At 36.6% G+C, this 25082-nt stretch overlaps 1 protein-coding gene across 1 annotated transcript in view; it reads right to left on the bottom strand.

Moving 5' to 3' along the window:
* SMCHD1 (structural maintenance of chromosomes flexible hinge domain containing 1) overlaps positions 1-25082 on the bottom strand; it is a 129076-nt gene that overhangs the window by 92851 nt on the left and 11143 nt on the right. The window contains exons 3-7 of the mRNA XM_065889575.1: positions 24743-24904; positions 19785-19867; positions 18992-19122; positions 3616-3730; positions 3374-3493 (exon numbers count right to left, since the gene is read on the bottom strand). Of these exons, the coding sequence (XP_065745647.1) occupies positions 3374-3493; positions 3616-3730; positions 18992-19122; positions 19785-19867; positions 24743-24904 (611 nt within the window). The remainder of the gene's footprint in view (positions 1-3373; positions 3494-3615; positions 3731-18991; positions 19123-19784; positions 19868-24742; positions 24905-25082) is intronic.

The raw sequence follows: 25082 nt of genomic DNA, 5'->3' as shown, positions 1-25082 counted from the left end.
AATGTTTGAGGATAAGAATTACAAACGTCTCAGTTTTTACTATGAGTCTGTATGTTAAAAATTTCATGTATATATATATATATATATATACTATATAAGTTGTACACATAAAAACGTATAAGGATAAAGATACACACTGAACTATTATGTCTAGGAAACTGGTTTTCTTTTTTTAGTAAGTGTGTATTATTACTTTCTTAATAAAAAATAAAAACCAACCCTCCAATACAATTCCAATGCATCCCTACACAGTAAATTACTAATATTATAGCTACAATACATAATATATAAGTAACATTTTATACAGTGTGAGTTAGTAGATTAGCTTGGGTTTACTGATGATGCAGGTTCATTATCCAAATATTTGGATAGCACCTTCTAAGCCCTATGACTCAACTTGGGCATGAGGAAAATAGGGTTCAAGATAAAAGAAAGAGAGCATCCTTCCTCCCTACAAATTCCATCTAATAGATGAGAAACAAATGATTATAAAACAATGTGCCATTAGAAATCTATAAGCCAAGAACTACAGAGTTAAAAAAATAAAAATGGGGTGACATTCACCCAGCAGATGACTTAATAAAAACATCCCAGACCAATGAGAACATGAAGGATTTGAGACTATAAGGGATACAAGGTAGTTTAGAATATATGTTAAACATATGATGAAGGATGTGGCTGGAAAGGCTGAATCAAGCAGTGGAAATGAGTGCAAGAGAGGATAAATGAAAGGAATTATTTTAAAAGAATTAAATGTGGTGAAGGATTACAGTTACTACTATACTGTTAATAGTTGGAGGAAAGGGGAAGAAAATAAGAAACATTTATAGATATTTGATTTCAGATGTACCAAAAGGGAGTTATTTACAGAACCCGTGGAGAGGGACATCTAACTCAAACTGGAAATGCGTGTGCTAGATAGGATCAATTGGTATTCAGCTGCCATTTGTACCACCTTATGTTGTCCCCTCCCGGGCTGCAGAGGATGGAAAGAAATCAAAAAACATCTATTTCTCAGACTCTTAAATTTTTGCTTGTGGATGCAAATTAGGTTTCACCAATTAGATGTACTAGCCAAAGATTTAGAAGGGAAAAGTGAGGCAAAGGCCATCTCCTGAGGTTTCTTAAAAGTTTTCTGTTACCATGCGAGGTACTGAAAGACCAGTATCCAGGTTCCAGCTTAAGCATCAGCACTGATACAGCACTAGTAATGGCCAGAAATTCTGTGTCCATTGTTGGAGCAATTGTGGCAGCAAGACTTTTCCAACTCCTGGATCAGAGATAAGGTACTGTGTTTCTGAATTCCAGATCCAGCTGTGGTCCTCCAGCTACCTGATTACAGTAGATGTTGCAGCATCCCTAGAAGGTCAGTTTGGAATACCCTGGCATCATTCTACAAGACTCAGCCTAAAGATCATTCCTTCAGCCCTTCCAATAATCATCTAAGCACATCTAACTCCCCTTATGAAACCCTTTTCTGTTTAAAATGGCCAGAATGGATTTTTCCCTTTAAGGAGTCCAGCCTGATTCAATGTTTCAATCTTAAGAAAAAAGTCTTGACAAGAAATACATATTTGAGAACTGTTGGTATTAAGTGATATATATAAGAATGAATATATATACATATGGGGGGGGCATGTGCATGCTAGTCCCCATAGATCAAAAACCATCAACCCCACACACACCGTACTAACTGATAACAGCTTAGGAATAGAGGAGGAGCCCCCAAAAAGTAGGCTGGAAAGGACAGGTCAGAAAAAGAAAAGGACTAGGGACCTACTGGTGCCCATGAAATGTTTGCTGGGATGAACTAGGCACAAAACACAGGAAAAGCTGGAAGAAATGATAACCCAAGAGACCTCAGTACTATCCAAGCTTTATCATATCCATACAGTTCTGAAAAAAATCACTTAAATTCTGTTTCTATTTTTCACCAGTTTTAACATGGCAAATAATATTTCCACCAATATACTTTACAGGGCTTTGTGATTTTAAGATAACATAGAAAAGATAAGACAGAATACTGTTACATAAACAATATATTAAGATATGTAAACTGTTAAATAAATGCAATAAATTTAAAGAGGAAAAGGTGGAATGACAAAATGAAGAAATTTCTCAGACAGAGGATAGTGTTCAGTTATAAAGAAAGTAAAAGTAGCTAATAAACATGAAAAAAATTCAGCCCACTAGTATGAAAGAAAAGGTATTATTTTCACTTATCAAACCACTAACATTCTGCTATCATTCTTCCCTCCCTGCTTTGTTCTTTTGAAAAATAAGGCAATGATTCAACAGGCACTTCCAATATACCTTTGCCGGGAGTGTATCTGATTTGGGTTCAACCTTTCAGAAAAGCGACTTTGTAATATACACCATAAATATTTCTAAGTTCAAATTCCTTATAACAGTTATAAAAATTCTAACAATTTATACGAAGAAAAAACTGCAGTTCAGGCAAAATGTTGTGCAAAGATACTAATAGCAGTGTCTTTACAATTATAAAAAAATCCTTCAAGTAAGCTAAATGCTTAACAGAATAGTCAAATTACTGTACATTTAGCCAAAGATACTGTGAAGCTATTAAAAGTGTGTTGTGTACCAAAATACTTTCTAAAATGAAGTAATACTCAAAATATTAATAAAACAGAGCTCAAAGCATAAGTACATGATAAAGTTTAAACTAGAAGAAAATTCGACTAAATATGTCATAAGTACTTTTTTCTGGTATTTGAGACTGTTTTTATTTTCTTTATAAAATTTTTACAATTTGCTTTATAAGCAGAAAAGAATTTTTTAAATCTTACTTTTAAAAAAGGCTTTAAAAAATCTTTTAATTCTAAAATGTTTCAAACAGAGAAAAGCTGAATGAGTAATACAACAAATACCATGTGCTCACCAACAAGATTCAAATTTGTGAACACTCTGCTTATTAAAATGAGCATTTGAATGCAAATTTATAACAGAAATAAGTTTCTCGTTTACTTATTTCTCTGGAGCTCAGATTTCTTAAAAGTCTATTACCCTATCACTGTTTTCTACTCTGCTTCTATGATTATTATACAACAAATACTTAAAAACTCACACTCAGTTCAAGGAAAAAAGTTTACAATCTTATGAACAATTTCCAGAAAGCTTACTTGGCTTTATGAGAAAATCTGTTTTCTGAAGACTTCAGCCTGAGAAAGCACATAAATGATCACTTTTGCTATTCACATAATTAAAAGAAAAAGAATGAAAATTTAATTTGAAAATTCCATATCTTCAAGTTTTTAAAATGACATTAGTATCTCAGAAAATGAAAAAAATGTTATTGTCCTATCATCCATCCAAAGTAATGAATCTACAATTACTGAGTTAAAATGTATTGTACCTTTCTGTTTCTAATATATCCGCTATATATTGCCTCTTTATTTTTCTCCTTCTTCTCAAAATCTTCTTTAGAAAGTACAAGTTCATGAACATCCTGGGAATCTGCAGGTTTGCTTATCATCTGTTAAATATTTAAAAGAGTACTTTATAAATTCCCACAATTTAAACTGGATAAACACATTTAGAAAGTCAACCTCAAAATATTTTGATCAACTTTCACTTTTAAGAAATATTTTTACTTACTCTGGCTGATTGTCCAACAAAGAAAACAGCCTGCTTGCCCCCAACACCAAAATAGGAAATATCACTATTTAAACTGCGTGGCACTGGTAGTGGTCGAACATATCCTGAATGATCACTAAAATAAAACATTACATTAATGCAATGATGTTAAACAAACTACTCAGGTGTTAAAGGAAATTGTTATAGCAGTTTTATTAAGTGTTAATAAAATGATCCCCGAGCCAGATAACACCCCTATTCAAATGTAAAAGAATCAGAGCCAAAAGCCAAAACATCATCTGGTCCAATGGCTCTCAAAGTTTATTACCCAGACCAGCTGCATCAGCAACACCTGGAAATGCTAAGAAATGCAAATTCTTGGGCCCACCCTGATAAATCAGAAAATCTCAAATATCTGTATAACTCTACAATCTTCCCTTCAAAATTGTTTACTCCTTCAAAACATTAAAATATTGCCTCAATACTAATGGGAATTACAGCAAAGAGATTCTTATTTCCATGTATCATGACAAACGAAGAGCTCTGATTGAACCTCCTACTGCACCATAACAACACTCTGGAGAGTAGGCATCCCTGGTTTCTCCAAATGTAAGCAAGATCGCTAGGGACACCATTTCCCAATATCAGAAATAAACAGAATTGGGGATGAGGCTGGAACCACTATTACACCAAATGAAAAGGTTAGAGAGCAGATGCAGCAGAGCTGGAAAAATTTAGAGAACACAAAGATACGTTCAAAACCACTTACCCATAAGAAACAAAGAAAAAAAGGAATGAAAAATATCAAAGTGGGACTAAAAACATGAACGACTGAAGGATAGTATCTCACACAAGTTTAAATGTACTTGGAGAAAGAGAGAATAGATAAAAGCTGCAAATATTCTCAAACTACTAAAAGGCATAGATCCACAGATTCAGACCAAAAGAGCCCAAACAGGATACATAAAAAGAAATCCGCATCACAGTGAACACTAAAAACAAAACAGAAGAACTAATAAACAGACTGAGAGAGAAATGGCTTTCCAGGCTTTGACAGCAACAGTATAAGACAGTGGAATATTATCTCCAAAGGGCCAAGAGAAAAGGTCAACGTAGAACTGCGAACTAGGGCTAAATGAAGAATTTACAGACGATATCCAAGGAAATTTGCCATTAAGAGATTTGCTCTAAAGGAATGTTCGTACAAGCACAATCTGACATACAAGGTTATCGTAATATGGTAAGTACAAAGGTAATTTTTAAAATATGTATTAAAAAATTTTTAATGTGTTGTTAGAAAAAATGGTGAATATAATTTGTGGGATTTCCATAGTCAGACTTGAAATACTAGACAACAAAAGTATAACTTTGGGAAGGAAGTGATCAGATAAAGTGTTCCAAATTTTTTAATATGGGCGAAGGGAGGTGTTCTTTTAAATTTTGAAGTCTGACGTTAATACACATTTTTAAATTTCAAAGACAACCAGGAAAACAAACATAAATTCTAAAATATTAAAAGAGAAAAAAAGGTAGAACAACATTTTCAAAAGCAACAACAGAAAGATGCAATGAATTTAAAAACAAAGAGAAAACAAAACAGAGAAATAATGGGATAAATAAAAATATTTTAATTGGTATAAAAAGTTCTCACCCATATATCAATAATCAAAATAAAGACAACAATGACCAGGTAAAACACCATAATACCAGACCTACAAAACAAAGCACACAAAAAATAGCCCCGACAACATACAACCGCCATACACAAACTCATCTCCACACAACAAAGACACAAACATGCTCCCATGCAAAAAAGCATGCATATACACAAACACCCCACACAATACACAAACCACACAACATGCATGCACACTTACAGTGCTCCCCCAACACAAACACACAATGTATACAACACCAACTATAAAAAGAACATCTTAAAAGAGTCAGAAAAAACAGACACCATACATTCTGAGAAACAAAGATAAGAATGACAATGGATTTTTCATTGTAAACTGTGCAAGTCAGTAGAAATGGAGTAGCATTTTTAACGTACTGAAATGTTTAACAAAGTCAGCCTAAAATTCTATACTCAACAAAAATATGTTTAAAGGGGGAAGGAGGGTAAGGAATAGATCCAAACTTTATCAGACATACAAAAGCTGAAAAAATTCACTGAGAGCAAACATGAATTATAAAAACTGTTAAAAGACCCTTAGGAATGAAAATGATACTATGGATTTAAACAAAGGAATGAAGACCACCAGAAATGGTAAATATGTGGGTAAACATAAACTGACTCAGGGACTCAAACTAATACTTGTATATGAATGTTCATAGCAGCGTTATTCACAATATACAAAAAAGGTAGAAACAAGACAACCATCCATTAACCTATGAATGGAAAAATGTAGTACAGCTGCATAATTCAGCCATAAAAAGGGGTGAAGTTCTGATACAATCTACAACATGGATGAACCCTGAAAACATTACGCTAAGTGAAATAAACCAGACACAAAATGACAAATATTGTATGATTCCTCTTAAATGAAGTACCTAGAATAGGCAAATGCATTGAAACAGAAAGTAGAACTGTGGTTACCAGCAGCTGGAGGTGCGGAGAATACAGAGTTATCTTTTAACGGTTACAAAGTTTCAGTTTGGGAAAGACAAAAATCTTTGAAAATACATAATGGTAATGGTTGTAAAACACTGTGAATATAATTAATGCTACCAAATTATACACTTTAATTTAATGTTATACTTTTTTTTTTCACCACATTTTTAAGAAAACAACTGTTAAAAAGAGAAACTCATAGAAACAGTAGAAAAATGGTTGACAGGGACTGGGGAGTGTGGGAAATAGGTAGAGGTTGGTAAAAGGGTACAAACTTTCATCAATAAGATGAATAAGGTCTGAGGAGCTAATGTATAACATCGTTAACACTATTGTGTAATTTAAATCTGCTAAGAGAGTAGAACTGTGATAAATTAAAGATGTATACTATGCCAGTAAAACAACAGAACAGAGTAGCAGCTAATAAGTCAATGAAGGAAACAGTGGAAGCGCACACGCGCACACACACACACTCAATTTGAAATAAGGCAGAAAAAAGGGAAATGTGGGGAAAAAGGGAAAAATAAACAAGTAACAAAGATGGTAACCAAGCATACTGATAATCACATTAAATGTAATTAGTCTAAACATCCCAATTAAAAGGCAGAGATCGTCAATTTTAATACATAACCAAATGCTGCCTAAAAGAAACACTCTTTAAATATAACGAGACAGTAGGTTAAAAGGTTGGAAAACGAGTAACCATTTCAATACTAATGAAAACAAAGCTGGAGGAGATATATTAATATCGGACCAAGTTAATAAAAGAATATTACCTGGGAATAAAGAACAATGAAACAAATATGCACGTAAATAAAATAGGCTACCTTTCTCTGCTTGAGTTTTTAAAATTACGTTAGACTGTTGAAATAAAAATAACACGGTCTGATATGGTTCTTAATATATGTAGAGGTAACACTTAAAACTAAATTATAAATGGGTGAGCGTTAAAATACCTAAATAATTTGGTGAGATTTCTGTAATTCACTTTAATTGGCAAAATGTCCATACTAAGAGACTGTAATACAGTATTCCTTGGAGCAGCCATTAAAAAATAAATAAATAAATAAAAGATATACTCGAAAACCACTATAAAGAAAACAGTGTAGTAAAATATGTTCAAGTAAACCACAAAAAGGCCAGAAAAGACAAATGCAAAACATAGGGAACAAACAGAAAAGTTAAAACAGGACATATTTGAGTCCTAATGTACCAATAATTAAAAATATGTAAATGTAATAGTACAAATACACTAAATAAAACTGACAGAGTGAATTAAAAACTGACCAAACCAGGGACTTCACTGGTGGTCCAGTGTTTAAGAATCCACCTTCCAATGCAGGGGACGTGGGTTCAATCCCTAGTCAGGGAACTAGGATCCCACGCACTGCAGGGCAACTAAGCCTGCAAGCCGCAACTACTGAGCCCATGCGGTCTGGAGCCTGCACGCCACAACTACAGAGCCCACGAGCTCTGGAGCCTGCATGCCACAGCTAGAGAGAAACCTGTGCACCACAACTACTGAGCCTGCGTGCCACAACGAAGATCCCGCATGCCACAACTAAGACCTGACACAGCCAAAACAAAATAAAAATAATATTCTAAAAAGACTATAGTCAAAAAAAATTTTTTAATAAATTAAAAAATGACCCAACCATATGCTGTCTACAAGAAACTCATTTTAAATATAATGATATAGGTATTTTAAAAGAAAATGGATAAGAAAAGGTATACCATACAAACATAAACAAAAAGAAAGCTGGAGTGGCTACAGTATCAAATAAAATACACTTCAGAGCAAGAAATTATCAGGGACAGAAGCATTATGGGAACTTCCCTGGTGGCGCAGTGGTTAAGAATCTGCCTGCCAATGCAGGGCACACGGGTTTGAGCCCTGGTCTGGGAAGATCCCACGTGCTGCAGAGCAACTATGCCTGTGAGCCGCAACTACTGAGCCGGCGTGCTGCAACTACTGAAGCCCACGCACCTAGAGCCTGTGTTCTGCAACAAGAGAAACCACCGCAATGAGAAGCCCACGCACCGCAATGAAGGGTGGGCCCCGCTCACCGCAACTAGAGAAAGCCCGTGCACAGCAACAAAGACCCAACACAGACAAAAATTAATTAATTAATTAAATTTTTTTTAAAAAGGCATTATGATGAAAGGGTCAGTTCACTGAAAAGTCCTAACAATCTCAATTATGCATACAAAAAGTAACACAAGTTAAAAATACACAGAGCAAAAATTCAGAGAACTGAAAAGATCAGCAAACCTGCAAATAAGTGGAGCTCTTCAATACTCCTCTCTTCGTTACTGCTACACAGAAAATCAGCAAGGATAAGAAAGAACTGAAAAATATTATCAACAGATGGAATCTAATTGAGATTTACAGAACACTCCTCCCAGCAACAGCAAAACACACATTCTTTTCAAGGACACAGAAAATTCACCAAAATATAGATCATATCCTAGGGCATAAAACAAATCTTAACAAATTTAAAAGAACTGAAACCATATAGAGTATGTTCTCTGAATATAATAAAGTCAAACTAGAAATCAACATACAGACAAGAAAATCTATTGGGAACATTTGGAAATTGAACAACACATTCCAAAAAAGATCCATGGATCAAAAAGCAAGTTGCAAGGGAAATAAAGTTACACTGAACTGAATGAAAGTGAAATTACAGCATATTAAAACTTGTGGGATACAGCAAAAGTAGTCCTGAGAAGAAAATTTATAACACAAAATATTCATCTTAGAAAAGAAGTAAAAATAAATCTGTAAGATTCCACATCAAGATACTATAAAAAGAGCAAATAAACCCAAAGTAAGAAGGGCATAAATAATAAAGAGCAGAAATCAAAGAATTTGAAAACAGGAAAACAAAATTTATCAAAGCAAGCACTGGTTCTTTACAAACACTACCAACAACTATATGCCAATAAAATTGAAAATTTAATGAAATGGACTAATTCCTACTAAAATATAACTTACCAAAGCTAAATCATTAAGAAATAGAAAGCCAAAATATTCTTATAACTCTATGAAGAAATCAAAGCAATAGTTAAAAATTCCTCCAGCAAAAAACATACCACACCCAAATGGTTTCCCAAGTGAGTTTTATCAAACTTTCATAAGTGGTTAAAGTATAAATTAATATGATCACTTTGGAAAATAATTCGCCATTACCTTGTAAGTTGGAACATTCATTTTTAAATCCTACAAATTCCCTCCTAGGCATACGCGTAAAACTTATGTAGATTTGGACCAGGAAACATATATAACATACACACACACCCCATATATAAGATAGTTCTGCTAACAATTGCTAAAACTTGGAGGAGAAAGCCAAATGCCCACTGACTGGAGACTGGATAAATACAGTGGGATTCCTTCTTGGTATATACTAAAGATAACATGGTTATGAAAATGAATGTTCTACAGACCCACACAAATATGCAATCTTAGTAACCTAATATTAAATGAAAATGCAAGTCCCTTGTAGATCAACATATAGTATGATTACATTTTTTCATATTATCAAAAACAAGCAAAATTAGATATATAGATTTAAAAAATGGAAATAGCTAACACATATATATGGAATCTAAAAAAAAAAAAAAGGTTCTGAAGAACCTAGGGGCAGGACAGGAATAAAGACACAGACGTAGAGAATGGACTTGAGGACACAGGGAGGGGGAAGGGTAAGCTGGGTCGAAATGAGAGAGTGGCATGGACATATATACACTACCAAATGTAAAATAGATAGCTAGTGGGGAGCAGCTGCATAGCACAGGGAGATCAGCTCGATGCTCTGTGACCATCTAGAGGGGTGGGATAGGGAGGGTGGGAGGGAGACACAAGAGGGAGGGGATATGGGGATATATGTATACGTACAGCTGATTCACTTTGTTATACAGCAGAAACTAACACACAATGTAAAGCAATTATACTCTAATAAAGATGTTTAAAAGAAAAAAGTAAACAGAAAAACAATACAGGATACTTGTTAACTTTGGTGGCGGGGATGAGGAGGACACAGATGTAAGTTACAGTATATTCTACTTACTGGATTGGGTGGCAAATTCTGGTTATTCAGCTTATTAAACTTTTCAATAAATAAACTTTAAATGGGCATGTCCTGCATTGATACATTGTCATAAACCAAGAATTAATTAAATTCTATGAACAAAATGTCTATTAAGAAAAATAAAGAGTAAACAGGTTCTAAGACTTTAATTACTATGATAATACTTCTAGGAAATATGCTGAAAATACCCTCCCCTAAATATTCTCCTTAAAACACATATGGGGAAGTATAATAAAAGTTTGGGAGGGCAGAACTCAGAGATAAAACAATATATACATACTTAATCTGATTCAAAACTAAGGAATTCTGTTCACTGATTAGGAATGGACGCACTTAATGACCAGGCAGTAAGTTTCCTTTTTCAACCTTTTCCCTAAGTTTCCTTTTCCATTCATGAAAGCCTAACCTAAGCAAAAACCCTAATACAGCAAATAAGGCTGAAAATACTAATTTCCAGTAGGTTTTAGACTTGTGTAAATGAGTCCAGAAAATTCCTATATCCACACTCACGGGCTATATAGATCTCCCTTCATGAAGATAAATATAATCTAAGATCTTAAGAAACAATTTTGCATCACAGAAGGAGTCCTCTGGAGAATTTAGAAAGTCGCCTCCCTCAAAATAAATTTCTATCACAGTCTAAAAAAGTTTCAGAAACTATCTCATTCTTATTCTTCATACAATATAAGAGGACACTATATCTTTGTGAAACAATAGTATTTATTAGAAAAGAGAAGCAAAATCTGCATGAAAATGTATAATAAAAGGTGTAGAAGGTAAGAAAAAGGAATAGGAGAGACGATCAAATTACTAAAAAGAAACAATGTAAGTGATTGCCAGGAAATATGGTAGAGAGACTATGTATATATATTTAGATCTCACTATCTCCAATCTATCACAGGGGAAAAAAATCAGCCACAATGAAAAAAGTAACAAATGGTCATAGGTAACTAACTGAGCTTCTGGAATACACGTGTCTCATCTGTGAGACACAATGGAAATAACCAAATTAAAGTAGGACGCCTAAATCTACATTCTCTAAATTCAAGTAAGTACAAATATCTACTTGAAAGTTCATCTTAATTGCAGAAAAATACTAAAGACAATTGAGCTTTTTCTTTAGGAAAATTAGGGAAAATCCTGTTGGGAGTCCATTTCTACAACCTAAAAGTGGCATGGGAAATGGGCCATGTGGCATGCTATTTTTATTTTCCCAAAAACGGCTGACTGAGTTGAGAGCTTTTTAATTGCTGAGCAAGTTTAAAGTGCAGAAAGTAGCACTGATCCAACACACATCTGAATTATGGCCACCCCGCTGGCCTAACTGATGTCACCCTTCTTTCTTCCACAAAATAATTAAATCAACACATAGTATTACAACAAGGTTCTAGGTATCTAATTTAACTTATGATTGTAACAGTGCCTCAGTCATGAGCAAATTTCCTAGGTCCAGGTAATGTTCTTTACCTTAGGGGTTTGGATTAGACCAGTGTATGCACTTGTCAAAAATCAGTTAACTGAGTGATCACTTCCAGAAGAACCTATGAAAATCCACTCGTTGATAAACACAAAAACAACACCCGAACAAATTGTCAAAATCAACTTTTTCAGAACTGCAAAAATTAACTTAAGTCTTGCAACAATCCAAGGAGTGTTTATTTAAGACACATTGATGAGTTTTGGTAAAAACTGCAAGCTGTTACTTTTTAACATACCCTCTCCCATTCCCCTCTCACCAGCTCCACAGAAGCCTTGAAAACCAACAGCCCTGCAATCATGTTGAAAACAGCTTAGGAGTCACTGGAATGTGTTTGGAGTTCCCCAAAAGCTCCTTCCCCATAGAATTGCCATTATTGGATCTGACAGTTCCATAGAAACTTCCACTTGCAGGGTTTGTCTTTATTTGACCTAACTCAGAACTTGCTCACTGTGAAAAGCATTTTCCTTGGGTCATTTGTCAAAAACAATCAGTGGCAGATGTTTACCATCAAAGCTGACTAAGGCAATGAAAACAGTTGGGAGAAAACAAGAATCTGGGCAAAAACTTAGAAGAAAAAGCTGGGGAATAAGAGGTCCATAGTGGGTTTTTTTTTTTTTTTTTTGCAGTACGCGGGCCTCTCACTGTTGTGGCCTCTCCCGCTGTGGAGCAGAGGCTTCGGATGCACAGGCTCAGCAACCATGGCTCACGAGCCCAGCCGCTCCGCGGCATGTGGGATCTTCTCGGACCGGGGCACGAACCCGTGTCCCCTGAATCAGCAGGCGGGCTCTCAACCACTGCGTCACCAGGGAAGCCCCATAGTGGTTTTTAAAAGCTCCAACACAGTCATGAGTATCAAGGTCACACTCATGTGCAGGATTGTATACATACTCAAGAAAGAACTGAGAAGGCTCTAATCTCTTATTTCTGGTTGACTTTGAGGTTTGGTGCAACCAAGAGTTAAAGGCTAAGGCAGAGCTGTAAACTTCCTGCTGGAACAATAAAACAGCCCAGTATGTACACAGAACCCCTTGGCAAGAGCTGTAACACTTAGTGGTTCCAGACATTCAAGGAAATGTCTGATCAGTTGACCACCAAATTAACTGAGCAGAGACTTAAGGGGCAACACAAGATAAAGAATACAGGTTTTACAGAATTAGTTTAGGGAAGTCACTACACAAACAACAAAAAGACAAAAGCAACAGTAAGCCCTGGGGAGAGAGATAAATCTGATTTCCAGATTTGCCACACTATATAATTTAAAATGTCCTATTCTAGGGACTTCCCTGGTGGTCCAGTGGTTAAGATTCTGTGCTTCCAATGCAAGAGGCACGGGTTTGATCCCACATGCCAGGCATGGACAAAAAATAAATAAATAAAATTAAATGTCCTATTCTAAACAAAAAAACTATGTGCCACACCAAGAAATATTAAAGTCTGGCCTACACACAGGGAAAATAGCACTCAATAGAAACTGTCCCAGAGAAAACCCAGGGATTAATTAGACTTACCAGACAAAGACTTAACTCAGCTTTTTTATAACAAATGCTGGAGAGAGTGTGGAGGAAAGGGAACCCTCCTATACTGTTGGTGGGAATGTAAATTGATACAGCCACTATGGAAAACAGTATGGAGGTTCCTCAAAAAACGAAAACTAGAGTTGCCATATGATCCAGCCATCCCACTCCTGGGCACATATCTGGATAAAAATATAATTCAAAAAGATACATGCAACCCTATGCTCACAGCAGCACTACTCACAATAGCCAAGATGTGGAAACAACCTAAATGTCCATCAACAGATGAATAGATGAAGAAGATGTATACACACACACACACACACACACACACACACACACACACACAGGCGTGCGCGTGCGCAATGGAATACTACTCAGCCATAAAAAGGAATGAAATAATGCCATTTGCAGAAACATGGATGGAACTAGAGATTATCATATTAATTGAAGTCAGAAAGAGACAATTACCATATGATACCACTCATATGTGGAATCTAAAATATAACACAAATGAACTCATCAACAAAACAGAAACAGACTCACAGACATAGAGAACAGACTTGTGATTGCCAAGGGTGGGGATGGGAGAGGGATGGAGTGAGAGTATGGGGTTAGCAAGTGCAAACTAGTATATATAGGACAGATAAACAACAAGGTCCTACATTATAGCACAGGGAGCTATATTCAATATTTTGTGATAAACCATAATGGAAAAGAATTTTTTAAAAAAGGAATGTTATATATATGTATAACTGAATCACTTTGCTATGCAGCAGAAATTAACACACTATAAATCAATATTTCAATTAAAATTTTTAAAAATAAATCAGCTATTTTAAATACATTCAGTGAACTAATAGAAATTATGTCTAATGAAGTAAAGGAAAGTATGAGAACAGTATTTTACCAAACAGAGAATATCAGTAGAAACAGAAACTACAAAGAACCAAACAAATTCTGGAATTGAAAAAAAAAACAACTGAAATGAAAAATTCAGTTAGGTGGCTCATGAGCAGATATGAATTGGCAGAAGAAATAACCAGTGAACTTTAAGGCAGGTTGATTGACATTATTCAGTCTGAGAAACAAACCGAAGAAAAAAACCCCATCAGTGGAGGGGATAAAGATGAGCCACAGAAGACAGGAGAGGAAGACTATTTGAATAATGGCCAAAAACTTCCCAAATTTGATGAAAACATTAATCTAGACATCCAAGAAGCTCAACAAACACCAAATAGTATGAACTCAAAAACTAGACATGCCACAAACCATTAAAAGCCAGAGAAAAAAGAGAATCTTGAAAGCAGAAAGAGAGAAGTGACTAGTCACATACAAGGGATACTCAAGATTAACAGGTGATTCCTCATCAGAAACTATGGAGTCAGAAGACAGTAGACTAATGTATTCAAAGTGCTGATAGAAAAAGACTGTCAACCAAGAATTCTTCATTCAGCACAAGTAGCTTTCAAAAGGGGGCACAGGTTCAATCCCTGGTCAGGTAACTAAGATCCCATATGCCGTGTGGCGTGGCCAAAAAACAAACAAAAACTAAATAATAGGGGCTTCCCTGGTGGCACGGTGGTTGAGAGTCTGCCTGCCGATGCAGGGGACACAGGTTCGTGTCCTGGTCCAGGAATATCCCACATGCCGCAGAGCGGCTGGGCCCGTGAGCCATGGCCGCTGGGCCTGCGCGTCCGGAGCCTGTGCTCTGCAACGGGAGAGGCCACAACAGTGAGAGGCCCACATACCACAAAAAAAAAAAGTAAAGGAAAGAGATTAAGACATTCACAGATGAACAAAACCTGAGGGAATCTGTCATCAGCAGATCTGCCGCAAAGGAGCTACTGAAGAAGAGTCCCTTGGACTAAACTGAAGAGACACTAGAAAGTAACTTGAATACAAGTAAAGAGCAAAGCAGAGGTAACTACATAAGTAGAAAAAGACAGTATAAGTGTATTTTTTACTACTCTTCTCCTGATTTAAAAGAAAGGTGTATAGGGCTTCCCTGGTGGCGAAGTGGTTGAGAGTCCACCTGCCAATGCAGGGGACACGGGTTTGTGCCCTGGTCCAGGAAGATCCCAGATGCCGCGGCACGGCTGGACCCGTGAGCCATGGCCGCTGAGCCTGCACGTCTGGAGCCTGTGCTCCGCAACGGGAGAGGCCACAACACTGAGAGGCCCTCGTACCGAAAAAAAAAAAAAAGAAAGGTGTATAAAGCACTAACTATAAAACTGTGTTGACAGGGTTATAATGTATAATGATGTCCTTTATGTGAAAATAATAATACAGAGCAGTGGGAGGGGAATGGAGCTATATAGGAGCAAAGTTTGTGCGCATTATTGACATTAAATTGGTGTTAATCCAAAGTGGACTGTTATGTATTAAAATGTTAATTGTAATCCCTAAAAAAACAACTGAAGAAGTAGATTAACAACTATTAAAAGTATATTAGCGACTGCAGTGAGAGACAAGATTGACTACAAGTGGTTACAGGGTTTCTTCTAGTGATGAAAATGTTCTGGAATTACTGGTGATGGCTGCACAACTTTGTGACTATATGAATTATATTACCATAAAAAAAATTTAATGAAGATATACTTAAGACAGATGTGAGCCTTTCAATGTAAATTTTACCTCAGAAAAACTCCCTGAATTCTACATAATGATACCAATACTTAAAGCAGCAGGAGAAAGTTTACTGGTATCTGTAATTTATTTTGAACTGAATAAAAAAATGAGATGACCTGAAGGTTAGTCGGATAAAAAGATACGTGGTAACCCAACTGTCAGTGGTAGAAACTTAGTATGAGTATCTTGGGTACTGACTGTAGAATGTCAACTTCTCTGTATATTTGAAAATATTCATAAAATTTTGAGGAAAGGAATAGTGTTCAGTAAACATTCAGATCCACCTTGTGGACTGTTCTACAACTAGCCTGAACTCTACCAAAAAAACGGACAATTTCATGAAAGACACAAATGTAGGGAATTATAGAATAAAGGAGAAAAGAAAGACATAACAAAGGGGAAAAATCTGAATATGGACATTAGATATTTTGAATCACTGAGAAATGTCCTGGGTATAAAGGTATTATGGCTATTTATGAGAACACCGCTGTGAAGGAAATAGATGCTACAGTATTAAGCAGTGAAATATCATAAAGTTTGCAACTTACCTTCAAATGATTTAGGGAGAGAAAGTGTGTGTGCACGCATGTGCACACCCACACATACATAAACAGATAGACAGAAGATAACAAATGTGGCAAAATGTTAACATAAATCTAGGTGAAGGATATATGAGTGCTAATACTGCTCTTTCAACTTATTTGCTGGCTTTTTATTTGAAGTTTTTTCAACTTATTTGTTGGTTTATTTGAAATTTTCAAAATAAAAAAGTGGAGGGAAAGGTAGTACCAAGGTGGGTGAGAGTTCGAAAGAATATTGCCAAATTAGAATTCTCACCTCATCTCCCTCTACCCTCCCCTTCATATGCACTTAATCACACTGGTCTCCTTTCCGTCTCTCAAACGAAAGAAGCTGATCACAGTTTCAGGGTCTTTGTATTTGCTGATGTTCCTTCTACTTGGAATACTCTTCGCCCAGATTTTCGCTTGGTTGTTTTTTTCTAATCATTCAAGCCTCAACTCAAATGTAACCTCAAAGAGGCTGCCCTCTTTTCTAGTCACCTTACCTAAAAGAGATGGCCATCTAACATATTACTCAATATTTTCTTAACAATCAGTAACTGAAGTGCTTATACATTTTTTGGTTTACTTTTGGCTTTTCCTCTACTACAACACAAGCTACAGTCAAGATAGTCAGCTTTTTTGTATTTGTAGGCTGTCCTTCCTTTTCTTCCACCGCCTGTCTCCTATGATACCCATCCTTATATCCAATAAAAAACTAAACTGGAAGCAGTAAAACAAATGATAATTTTTTCTATAGGAGTAGAAGCTAGAGGAGTGAGGGGGGTACAACTGATGCTAACAGAAACTGGAGTGGGTTAAGGGACTGATCCTGGACTCAAAGACAGTATGAGTACATAACACCTATAACAACAACTGACTGTTTACTGATACAACACCTATAAAAAGCTAGGACCAGAACATGCAACAGGTAGATTTCTACCAAAAATTAAAATTTCCCTAACATTTGAATTAAGTTTAAAAGTCTGTGTTGTGCTAAAATCTAGAGAAATCTTAATAAACTGTAGGCTCTACTTCTTTCTACTCTTCCACTTGATTTAACTAACATTTTTCTGACCTTTTTGCCCCAATCCACCATCTGTTCTCCTTTGATTTCTACCTAATATTTCTATCTTATGCTAAATTCTATCTTTAGACTATGAAAGATGTGATCTTTGCCTTCTTTATGGCTATTTTATAAATCCTTGAAGTGGCACATATTCAAGAAAATAGTGAAAAAGAATAGTTGCAGAAAAATCTGAAGCCACGAATGAGAAGTAATAACTAAAATGATAGCTTGTATTTATTGACTGCTTATCACTTGCCAGGCTCTAAGGATTTTACAGGTACTAATAACTCACTTGGTTTTCACAAAACCTTATGAGGTATTATCCCCATTTTACAGACATGTAAACTGAGATAAAGAGAAGTAAACTACTTTGACCAGTGTCATACAACTAGTAAGGCTAGAATTCAAATGAGACCAAATGATTCCACAGCTCTTGTTCTTCACTTATTGCTGCCTCTCACCATGGCATTCTAAGTCTTTACAATTTTGATGAAAATTCTGAGAGTGCTGAAATTTCAGAAGTGAGAAGGCAAATGTATTAACTATATTAATTTTACACATTATTGAGATTGGTCCTTAAATTTGGGTGACTTTCCTTGACACAGCAGAGAGAAAAACAGGACACGAACAAATACTAACTACTTAATAAGAACGCCAACTGATTCTTCCCTAATGTGTTTCCCAAAGAACACAACATAGCTGCCATAACTATCGTATTTAGAGCCACAAGGCTGGATGGAATCACCAAGTGAGGAATTACAAGAAGATAAGGGACCAAGGACTAAGTCCTGAGGCACTGAAACATTAAGAAGATGGGGAGACTTCCCTGGTGGAGCGGTGGTTAAGAATCCGCGGGCCAATGCAGGGGACATGGGTTAGAGCCCTGGTCCAGGAAGATCCCACATGCCATGGAGCAACTAAGCCTGTGTGCCACAACTACTGAGCCTGCACTCTAGAGCCCACAAGCCACAACTACTGAGTCCATGTGCCACAACTACTGAGCCTGCGTGCCACAGCTACTGAAGCCCATGCGCCTAGAGCCCATGCTCCACAACAAAGCCAAGCCACCACAATGAGAAGCCCGCACACCTCAACAAAGAGTAGCTCCCGCTCACCGCAACTACAGAAAGCTTGCATGCAGCAACGAAGACCCAATGCAGTCAAAAATAAATAAATAAATAAGTAAAATTAATTAAAAAAAAAAATTCCTATATACCTCAGGAAATGCAAAAAGAATCATTCAATGGAAGGGTGCAATGTGATTTATGCAGTTTTAACTAAGTATTGTTCATAAAAACTTCATTATAAAAATCTAAATAAATATGCTGATAACATCAAAACCGCCAATGTATCATGTATAACTAAAGAAATATGAGTTCTTATCCTCATTAAAATACCCAGCTGCCCATAAAAAAAGTGAGTAAGGTTTTCTAACCTTTCAAAGTCACCTTGCCTTGTAAATTTTGACAACCTATACACGGCCCAGTTGTTAAGCTGTTTAGAGGTCATTCCTCTTCCATTATCTATCACTGCAACGGCAGGTTTTCCTTGTGTTTCATCAAAATGCTATGAAATAAAATAAGTTCAAAAAGATAGGAAAAGTCAAATCAATATTAAAAACAAGAAAAGTTAATATAAAAAAAGTGATTCATTGGGCTCACTCATACATTGCTGGAGGAAGTATATATTAATACAACTTTCTGAAAGGCACTTCAGCAGTATGAATCAAAGGCCTTAGAATTCTTCATGTCCTTTAACCCAGAAATTCCATTTCTCAGAATTTAGCTTGAGAAACTAATCAGAGATATGTACAAAAGTCTATAAGGATACTCATCACGCCAGCACTGCTTACAATGGCAAAAATATAGGAAAAAAAATCTAAAAGTTCAACAACAGTAGACTGATTACATAATTTATATTATAGTCAATAAACCAAACTGCAGCAGTGGTATATTATATTGCAGAATATTCATGATATGGCTGTGTTTACAATGTACTATTAAGGGAAAATAAAAGATCACAAATAACAAAATGTACACTATGATCACACATACATGTATACATATATGCATAGAAAAAGGGCACGGGAAAAAATTTTAATGACTGAAGAGACATCAGATAATTATTTCTACTTTTAGTTTATCTTTCTTTCCTAATTTTTCTCCAGTGAACCTGTAGTACTTCTATAAAAGGACAAGTTAAATTGCTTTAGAGTATTATTTCCTTACCAATTTGATCTGTATTCTTCTAACACCAGTGTTACGAGACGTGGCAGACAATGAATTATCAATTAATTCTGCAAGAGCAAATGCTGGAAGAGAATGAGAAAACGTTATTGCTTAAGTTTTCCCTCCTAAATACTTCATATAAAAGTTCAAAGTAGAAGAAACTCTGAAGTACCTTAAGCCATCACTTTTATTTTCCAAAGAGCTAGAATTAAAGTATTATCCTGATCCTAATGACACAAACATAATAAAGGCATCACCAATCACCACCAGCATAAAAAAGCAGTCACCAACCCGTACTTGCATGGCACTACACATCATGAGTCAGCCAGCCATGATTCCTGGCTTCAAGGAGTTTATAATCTAAAGACAGACATACACACATAAGAGACAAACAGAAGACCATAACCATAAAATCAAATAGTAGTCTGTGGTACGTAATTACATCATGCACAAGTCAAACGTAAGCACATTTTGAGATATAAGGACAACTATAAAGCAACTATAAAAGTGTCTATTGAGAGCTAATTTAAATACAGATATCTCACAACAGCAACTTGTGAAATGGCAGAATGTATCTGCTTAACTGACACAAAACTGCTCTTAATTTCCTACTACAAAATCAGCCTGGGCTTCCCTGGTGGCGCAGTGGTTGAGCGTCCGCCTGCCAATGCAGGGGACACAGGTTCGTGCCCCGGTCCGGGAAGATCCCACATGCCGCGGAATGGCTGGGCCCGTGAGCCATGGCCGCTGAGCCTGCGCATCCGGAGCCTGTGCGCCGCAACAGTGAGAGGCCCACATACCGCAAAAAAAAAAAAAAAAAAAAAAAATCAGCCTGACCTTCAGTTTATCACTGGCTCGGCATTGTTCCTAACATTCTCCTTTCTCCAGGGTCAGTACCCAAACTATTCTTCACTTTTATTCCCTTAATTAAAAGGGGGAACATAATAAATTAATGTCTATTCCCCGGAAGCTTAACCCAACTTAAGCGTAATTAACCCACAGAGTAGCACTCCAGCAAGCACTTCCACACTCTCAACACTCAGGGGATGTCTATGTTTATAAGCTAGTTAGAAAGAAGTTACCACAAATCAGATATGTATAAAGACCTGGCGAAGGGTATTAACTAGGAAAAGGAGAAGTAGGGACACTGTAGGAAATGCGAGGAAAAAGAGTTAAGAGAAATCTCAAAGAAAGAAATGAGTAGAATTTAGTATATGATTAGATATAAAGGGAGAAAGAAAAAGAAATCCAAGGTGGTTTTGAGTACTTGCTCTAGAAGACTGAATAAATGGTCATATTTTCCATAAAATTTGGAAGGAGAAAAATTTAGAAGGGAGGAAAGAAAAATTCAGTTTTAGATGCGACGCCCTATCACTATATCAAGCTCGGTGAGTAGAGGTGTTCCACAGAGCTGGAACAGACTATGCTTAATAGAGAGAGTAAAGACAGCCAGAGATAAATGCTTCATTGACACAGAATAGTTTAGGCTTGGGTAAGTTCACTTCACGTATAAAAAGATCAACATGACTTAAAGAATTATCCACCATACAGTCAACAATAACCAGAAGTAGCATCAAAGGCACAGGAAACAGAGGCAGGGAAAGACCCAGGAATTTAATGTGAAGTTACAGAAATCAAAGCAGGAGTTTAAACAGTGATATTCTCTGCCTATTCATATAATGACAGTAGGAATGAAAACCCATATAACCAATCTGCAAGGTAATTAATCTATATCAAAAGTCTTAAAAATGAATGTATCTACTGACTCCCTGATTATACATTTAAAAACTTATCCCCAGAGAAAGAATTAAAGATTCATTCAATATGCAGATACTTAAACCATTTCACCTAGATTTACATGTTATTAACATTTTGCCACATGGCTCCTATGCATTTTTTAATTTAATTTTTATTTTATATTAAAGTATAGTTGATTTACAATGGTGTGTTAGTTTCAGGTATATAGCAAAGTGATTCAGTTATACATATATATAAATATATATATTCTTTTTTTTTACATTCTCTTTCATTATAGGTCTGTGCTATATAGTACGTCCTTGTTGGTTATCTATTTTATATATAGTAGGGTGTGTATTTTAATCCCAAACTTATAATTTACCCCCCACCAAATGCATTTTTTTTTTTTTTTTCGGTATGCGGGCCTCTCACTGTTGTGGCCTCTCCCATTGCAGAGCACAGGATCCGGATGTGCAGGCTCAGCAGCCACGGCTCACGGGCCCAGCAGCTCCGCAGCATGTGGGATCCTCCCGGACCGGAGCACGAACCCCTGTCCCCTGCATCGGCAGGTGGACTCTCAACCACTGCGCCACCAGGGAAGCCCCCGCAAATGCATTTTTGACTTAGAATATTACCAACTTACATGGGTTTATCTGGTATAGAGGCATAGAGGAAACATAGTTTGCAATTTTAAATAGGGTGAACAAGATAAGTTTTGTTGAGAATAGAAAAACAAGACTTGAATGAGGTGAGGGACTGAGACAGGGGCTATCCAGGCAGAGGGCCCTAAGCTGAGAATAAAGCTGGCAGTGAAGAGGAATGAACAACAAGAAGAGTTGTGGAAACGAAGTCAGAGAGATACAAAGCACAGCTTCTAAAACCATGCATGTAATTGTAAAGACGTCGGCGTTTACCCTTAGTGAAACAATCTGACTTCTCAAACCTTACGTGTACAGGCATGAAAAGAGAGAGACGAGGCCACTGTATAATCTCAGTAATCTATGATGGTGCCTCAGACCTAGTGTTACCAACAGAAGTAAAGAGAAATGCTCATTTTAAGATAAACACTGATGATAGTGCCAAAAGGATTTTCTGAAAGATTGAATGAGACAAAGAATCAATTGGATTTTTGGTTTAAGCAACTAAAAAGAACCAAAATTAATTTGGATGGAAAACTATGTGTAGTATATTCCCATCTTAGATATCCTAGTAGAGATGCCACATGGGCAAGTGGATAGACAAAACTGGGATTCAGGAGGTAAGTCTGGCATTATTTTCAATATTTAACTAAAAATGACCATTTCTCACTACCTCCATTTGGGAGTCACTTCCATAACTATGGTACTTAGAGCCATGAGATTGGATGGAATCACCAGTTGAGGAATTAGGAGAAGATAAGGGACCAAAGACTAAGCCCTGAAGCACTGACACATTAAGAAGATGGGGGGACTTCCCTGGTGGCGCAGTGGTTAAGAATCCGTCTGCCAATGCAGGGGACATACTTCCCTTGTCTGGGAAGATCCCACATGCCGCGGAGCAACTAAGCCCGTGCGCCACAACTACTGAGCCTGTGCTCTAGAGCCCGCGAGCCACAACTGCTAAAGCCTGCATGCCTAGAGCCTGTGCTCCGCAACGAAGAGTAGCCCCTGATCACCGCAACTAGAGAAAGCCCACGCGCAGCAACGAAGACCCAACGCAGCCAAAAATAATAAATAAATAAAATAAATAAATTTATTTAAAAAAAAGAATTAGTCACAAGAACATGCAGTCATTTGTAACAATTAAAAAAAGACTGAAATAACTTGAATGTCTAATAACAACAGTACACTGTTCAAATAAATTACATTATCTAAATACTGTGTAACCCCTAAAACAAATATATATTGACATGCATATTAAAGATGTTCATTACATTTTAAATAAAAAGGTAGGTTAAAAAAGTATGCATTGGGGGGCTTCCCTGGTGGCGCAGTGGTTGAGAGTCCGCCTGCCGATGCAGGGGACGCGGGTTCGTGCCCCGGTCTGGGAAGATCCCACATGCCGCGGAGCGGCTAGGCCCGTGAGCCATGGCCGCTGAGCCTGTGCGTCCGGAGCCTGTGCTCCACAACGGGAGAGGCCACAACAGTGAGAGGCCCGCGTACAGCACAAAAAAAAAAAAAAAAAAAAAAAAAAAAAGGTATGCATTGGGAATTCCCTGGTGGTCCAGTGGTTAGGACTCTGTGCTTTCACTGCTGAGGGCCTGAGTTCAATCCACGGTCAGGGAACTAACTAAGATCTCACAAGCCATGCAGCGCGGCCAAAAAAAAAAAAAAAAAAAAGGATGCATCATACAAAACCATTAAAAAAGAAAAAAAAAGTCAAACAATATAAAGAGGTCTGAAATGATAAACACCGAAGTGTTGGTGGTAGTTACATCTGGGTGGTAGAGATAGGGATGTTCTTTATGCTCTTTTTGCTTATCTATGTTTTCTAATTTTCTACCAACTCTAATGCATATACAATGAAAAAAATTTTTAATAAGAAAGTTTATAGGGAGTTCCCTGGTGGCCTAGTGGCTAGGATTCCTGGCTTTCACTGCCAAGGCCCAGGTTCAATTCCTGGTTCCTGGTTGGGGAACTGAGATCCCACAGGCCACAGCACAGCCAAAAAAAAAAGAAAAAGAAAGTTTATAATGAACATCTAAATAGTATTAAACACTTTGGCAGGGTCCAGACAGAAAAGATTCTCTAAATCAACTAGCAAACAATCCAAAGGTGGGATAAAAACTGGCAAGTAGTAAAGGTGGAAGGAAATGATAAAGAAATGATAAAGAACACAAACCACTTACTTGTGCTGTTCAGCTATAAAAAATGTGCAAGGTAAAACAAATATTTTCTCAACTGGGAGAGGTGTACGTGAGGCCAGGAAGAATAAATCAGGAAAGGAGAGTGTACAGGAGATAGATGTGTAAGTACAAGACCTCTCATGAGTCAAAAAGGAATGAATTCTCATTCTACATTAGTTTTCAAGGAGAGGTATCTTTATTCTGAAGTAAGATGACTTAGGTAGAAAAAGAAATACACTGTGATGAAGAGACGAAGTAAGGACACTCACAAAAACTGATCATAGTCTGTGAATAAAGTAGAATGAGAGATCTTTTTTAAAGTGAAGGACTAAGACGTGTGATCAGGGGATAAAGGTGAGTGACAGTTTATCAAAATTAGTATAAATGGAATACTTACGTAAAGGATTTTGTCCTTCACTTGCATAATATTCATACATGCCACTTTTAACCAATGTGTCATAGTGAGGTAGGAAGTCAATTCGTTCTTTTGTAGCTGTTAGTAGTAACTGACTGACTGACTGTAGCAGGTACAGAGTGACTCCATCTTTAACAGTCTCATCTGTAATCAAGAGGTAACATCTTAAGTGCTAAGCTAGCATCCGAAACACAATGAATTTATAATTTTAAATATACAAACTGTATCTATGAAATGACTTTAAAAATTGTACAGGCAAATCCCCAAACAATGGATCCATCTATAAATTCAGTTGTGTTGTGTTTTGTTAAGAATATCAATG

The sequence above is a fragment of the Phocoena phocoena genome, chromosome 13 (assembly GCF_963924675.1).
Source record: "Phocoena phocoena chromosome 13, mPhoPho1.1, whole genome shotgun sequence".
In the NCBI taxonomy this organism is placed as follows: Eukaryota; Metazoa; Chordata; class Mammalia; order Artiodactyla; family Phocoenidae; genus Phocoena; species Phocoena phocoena.
The sequence above is the reverse complement of the archived record's forward strand: the minus strand, read 5'-3'. Positions and strand labels throughout refer to the sequence as shown.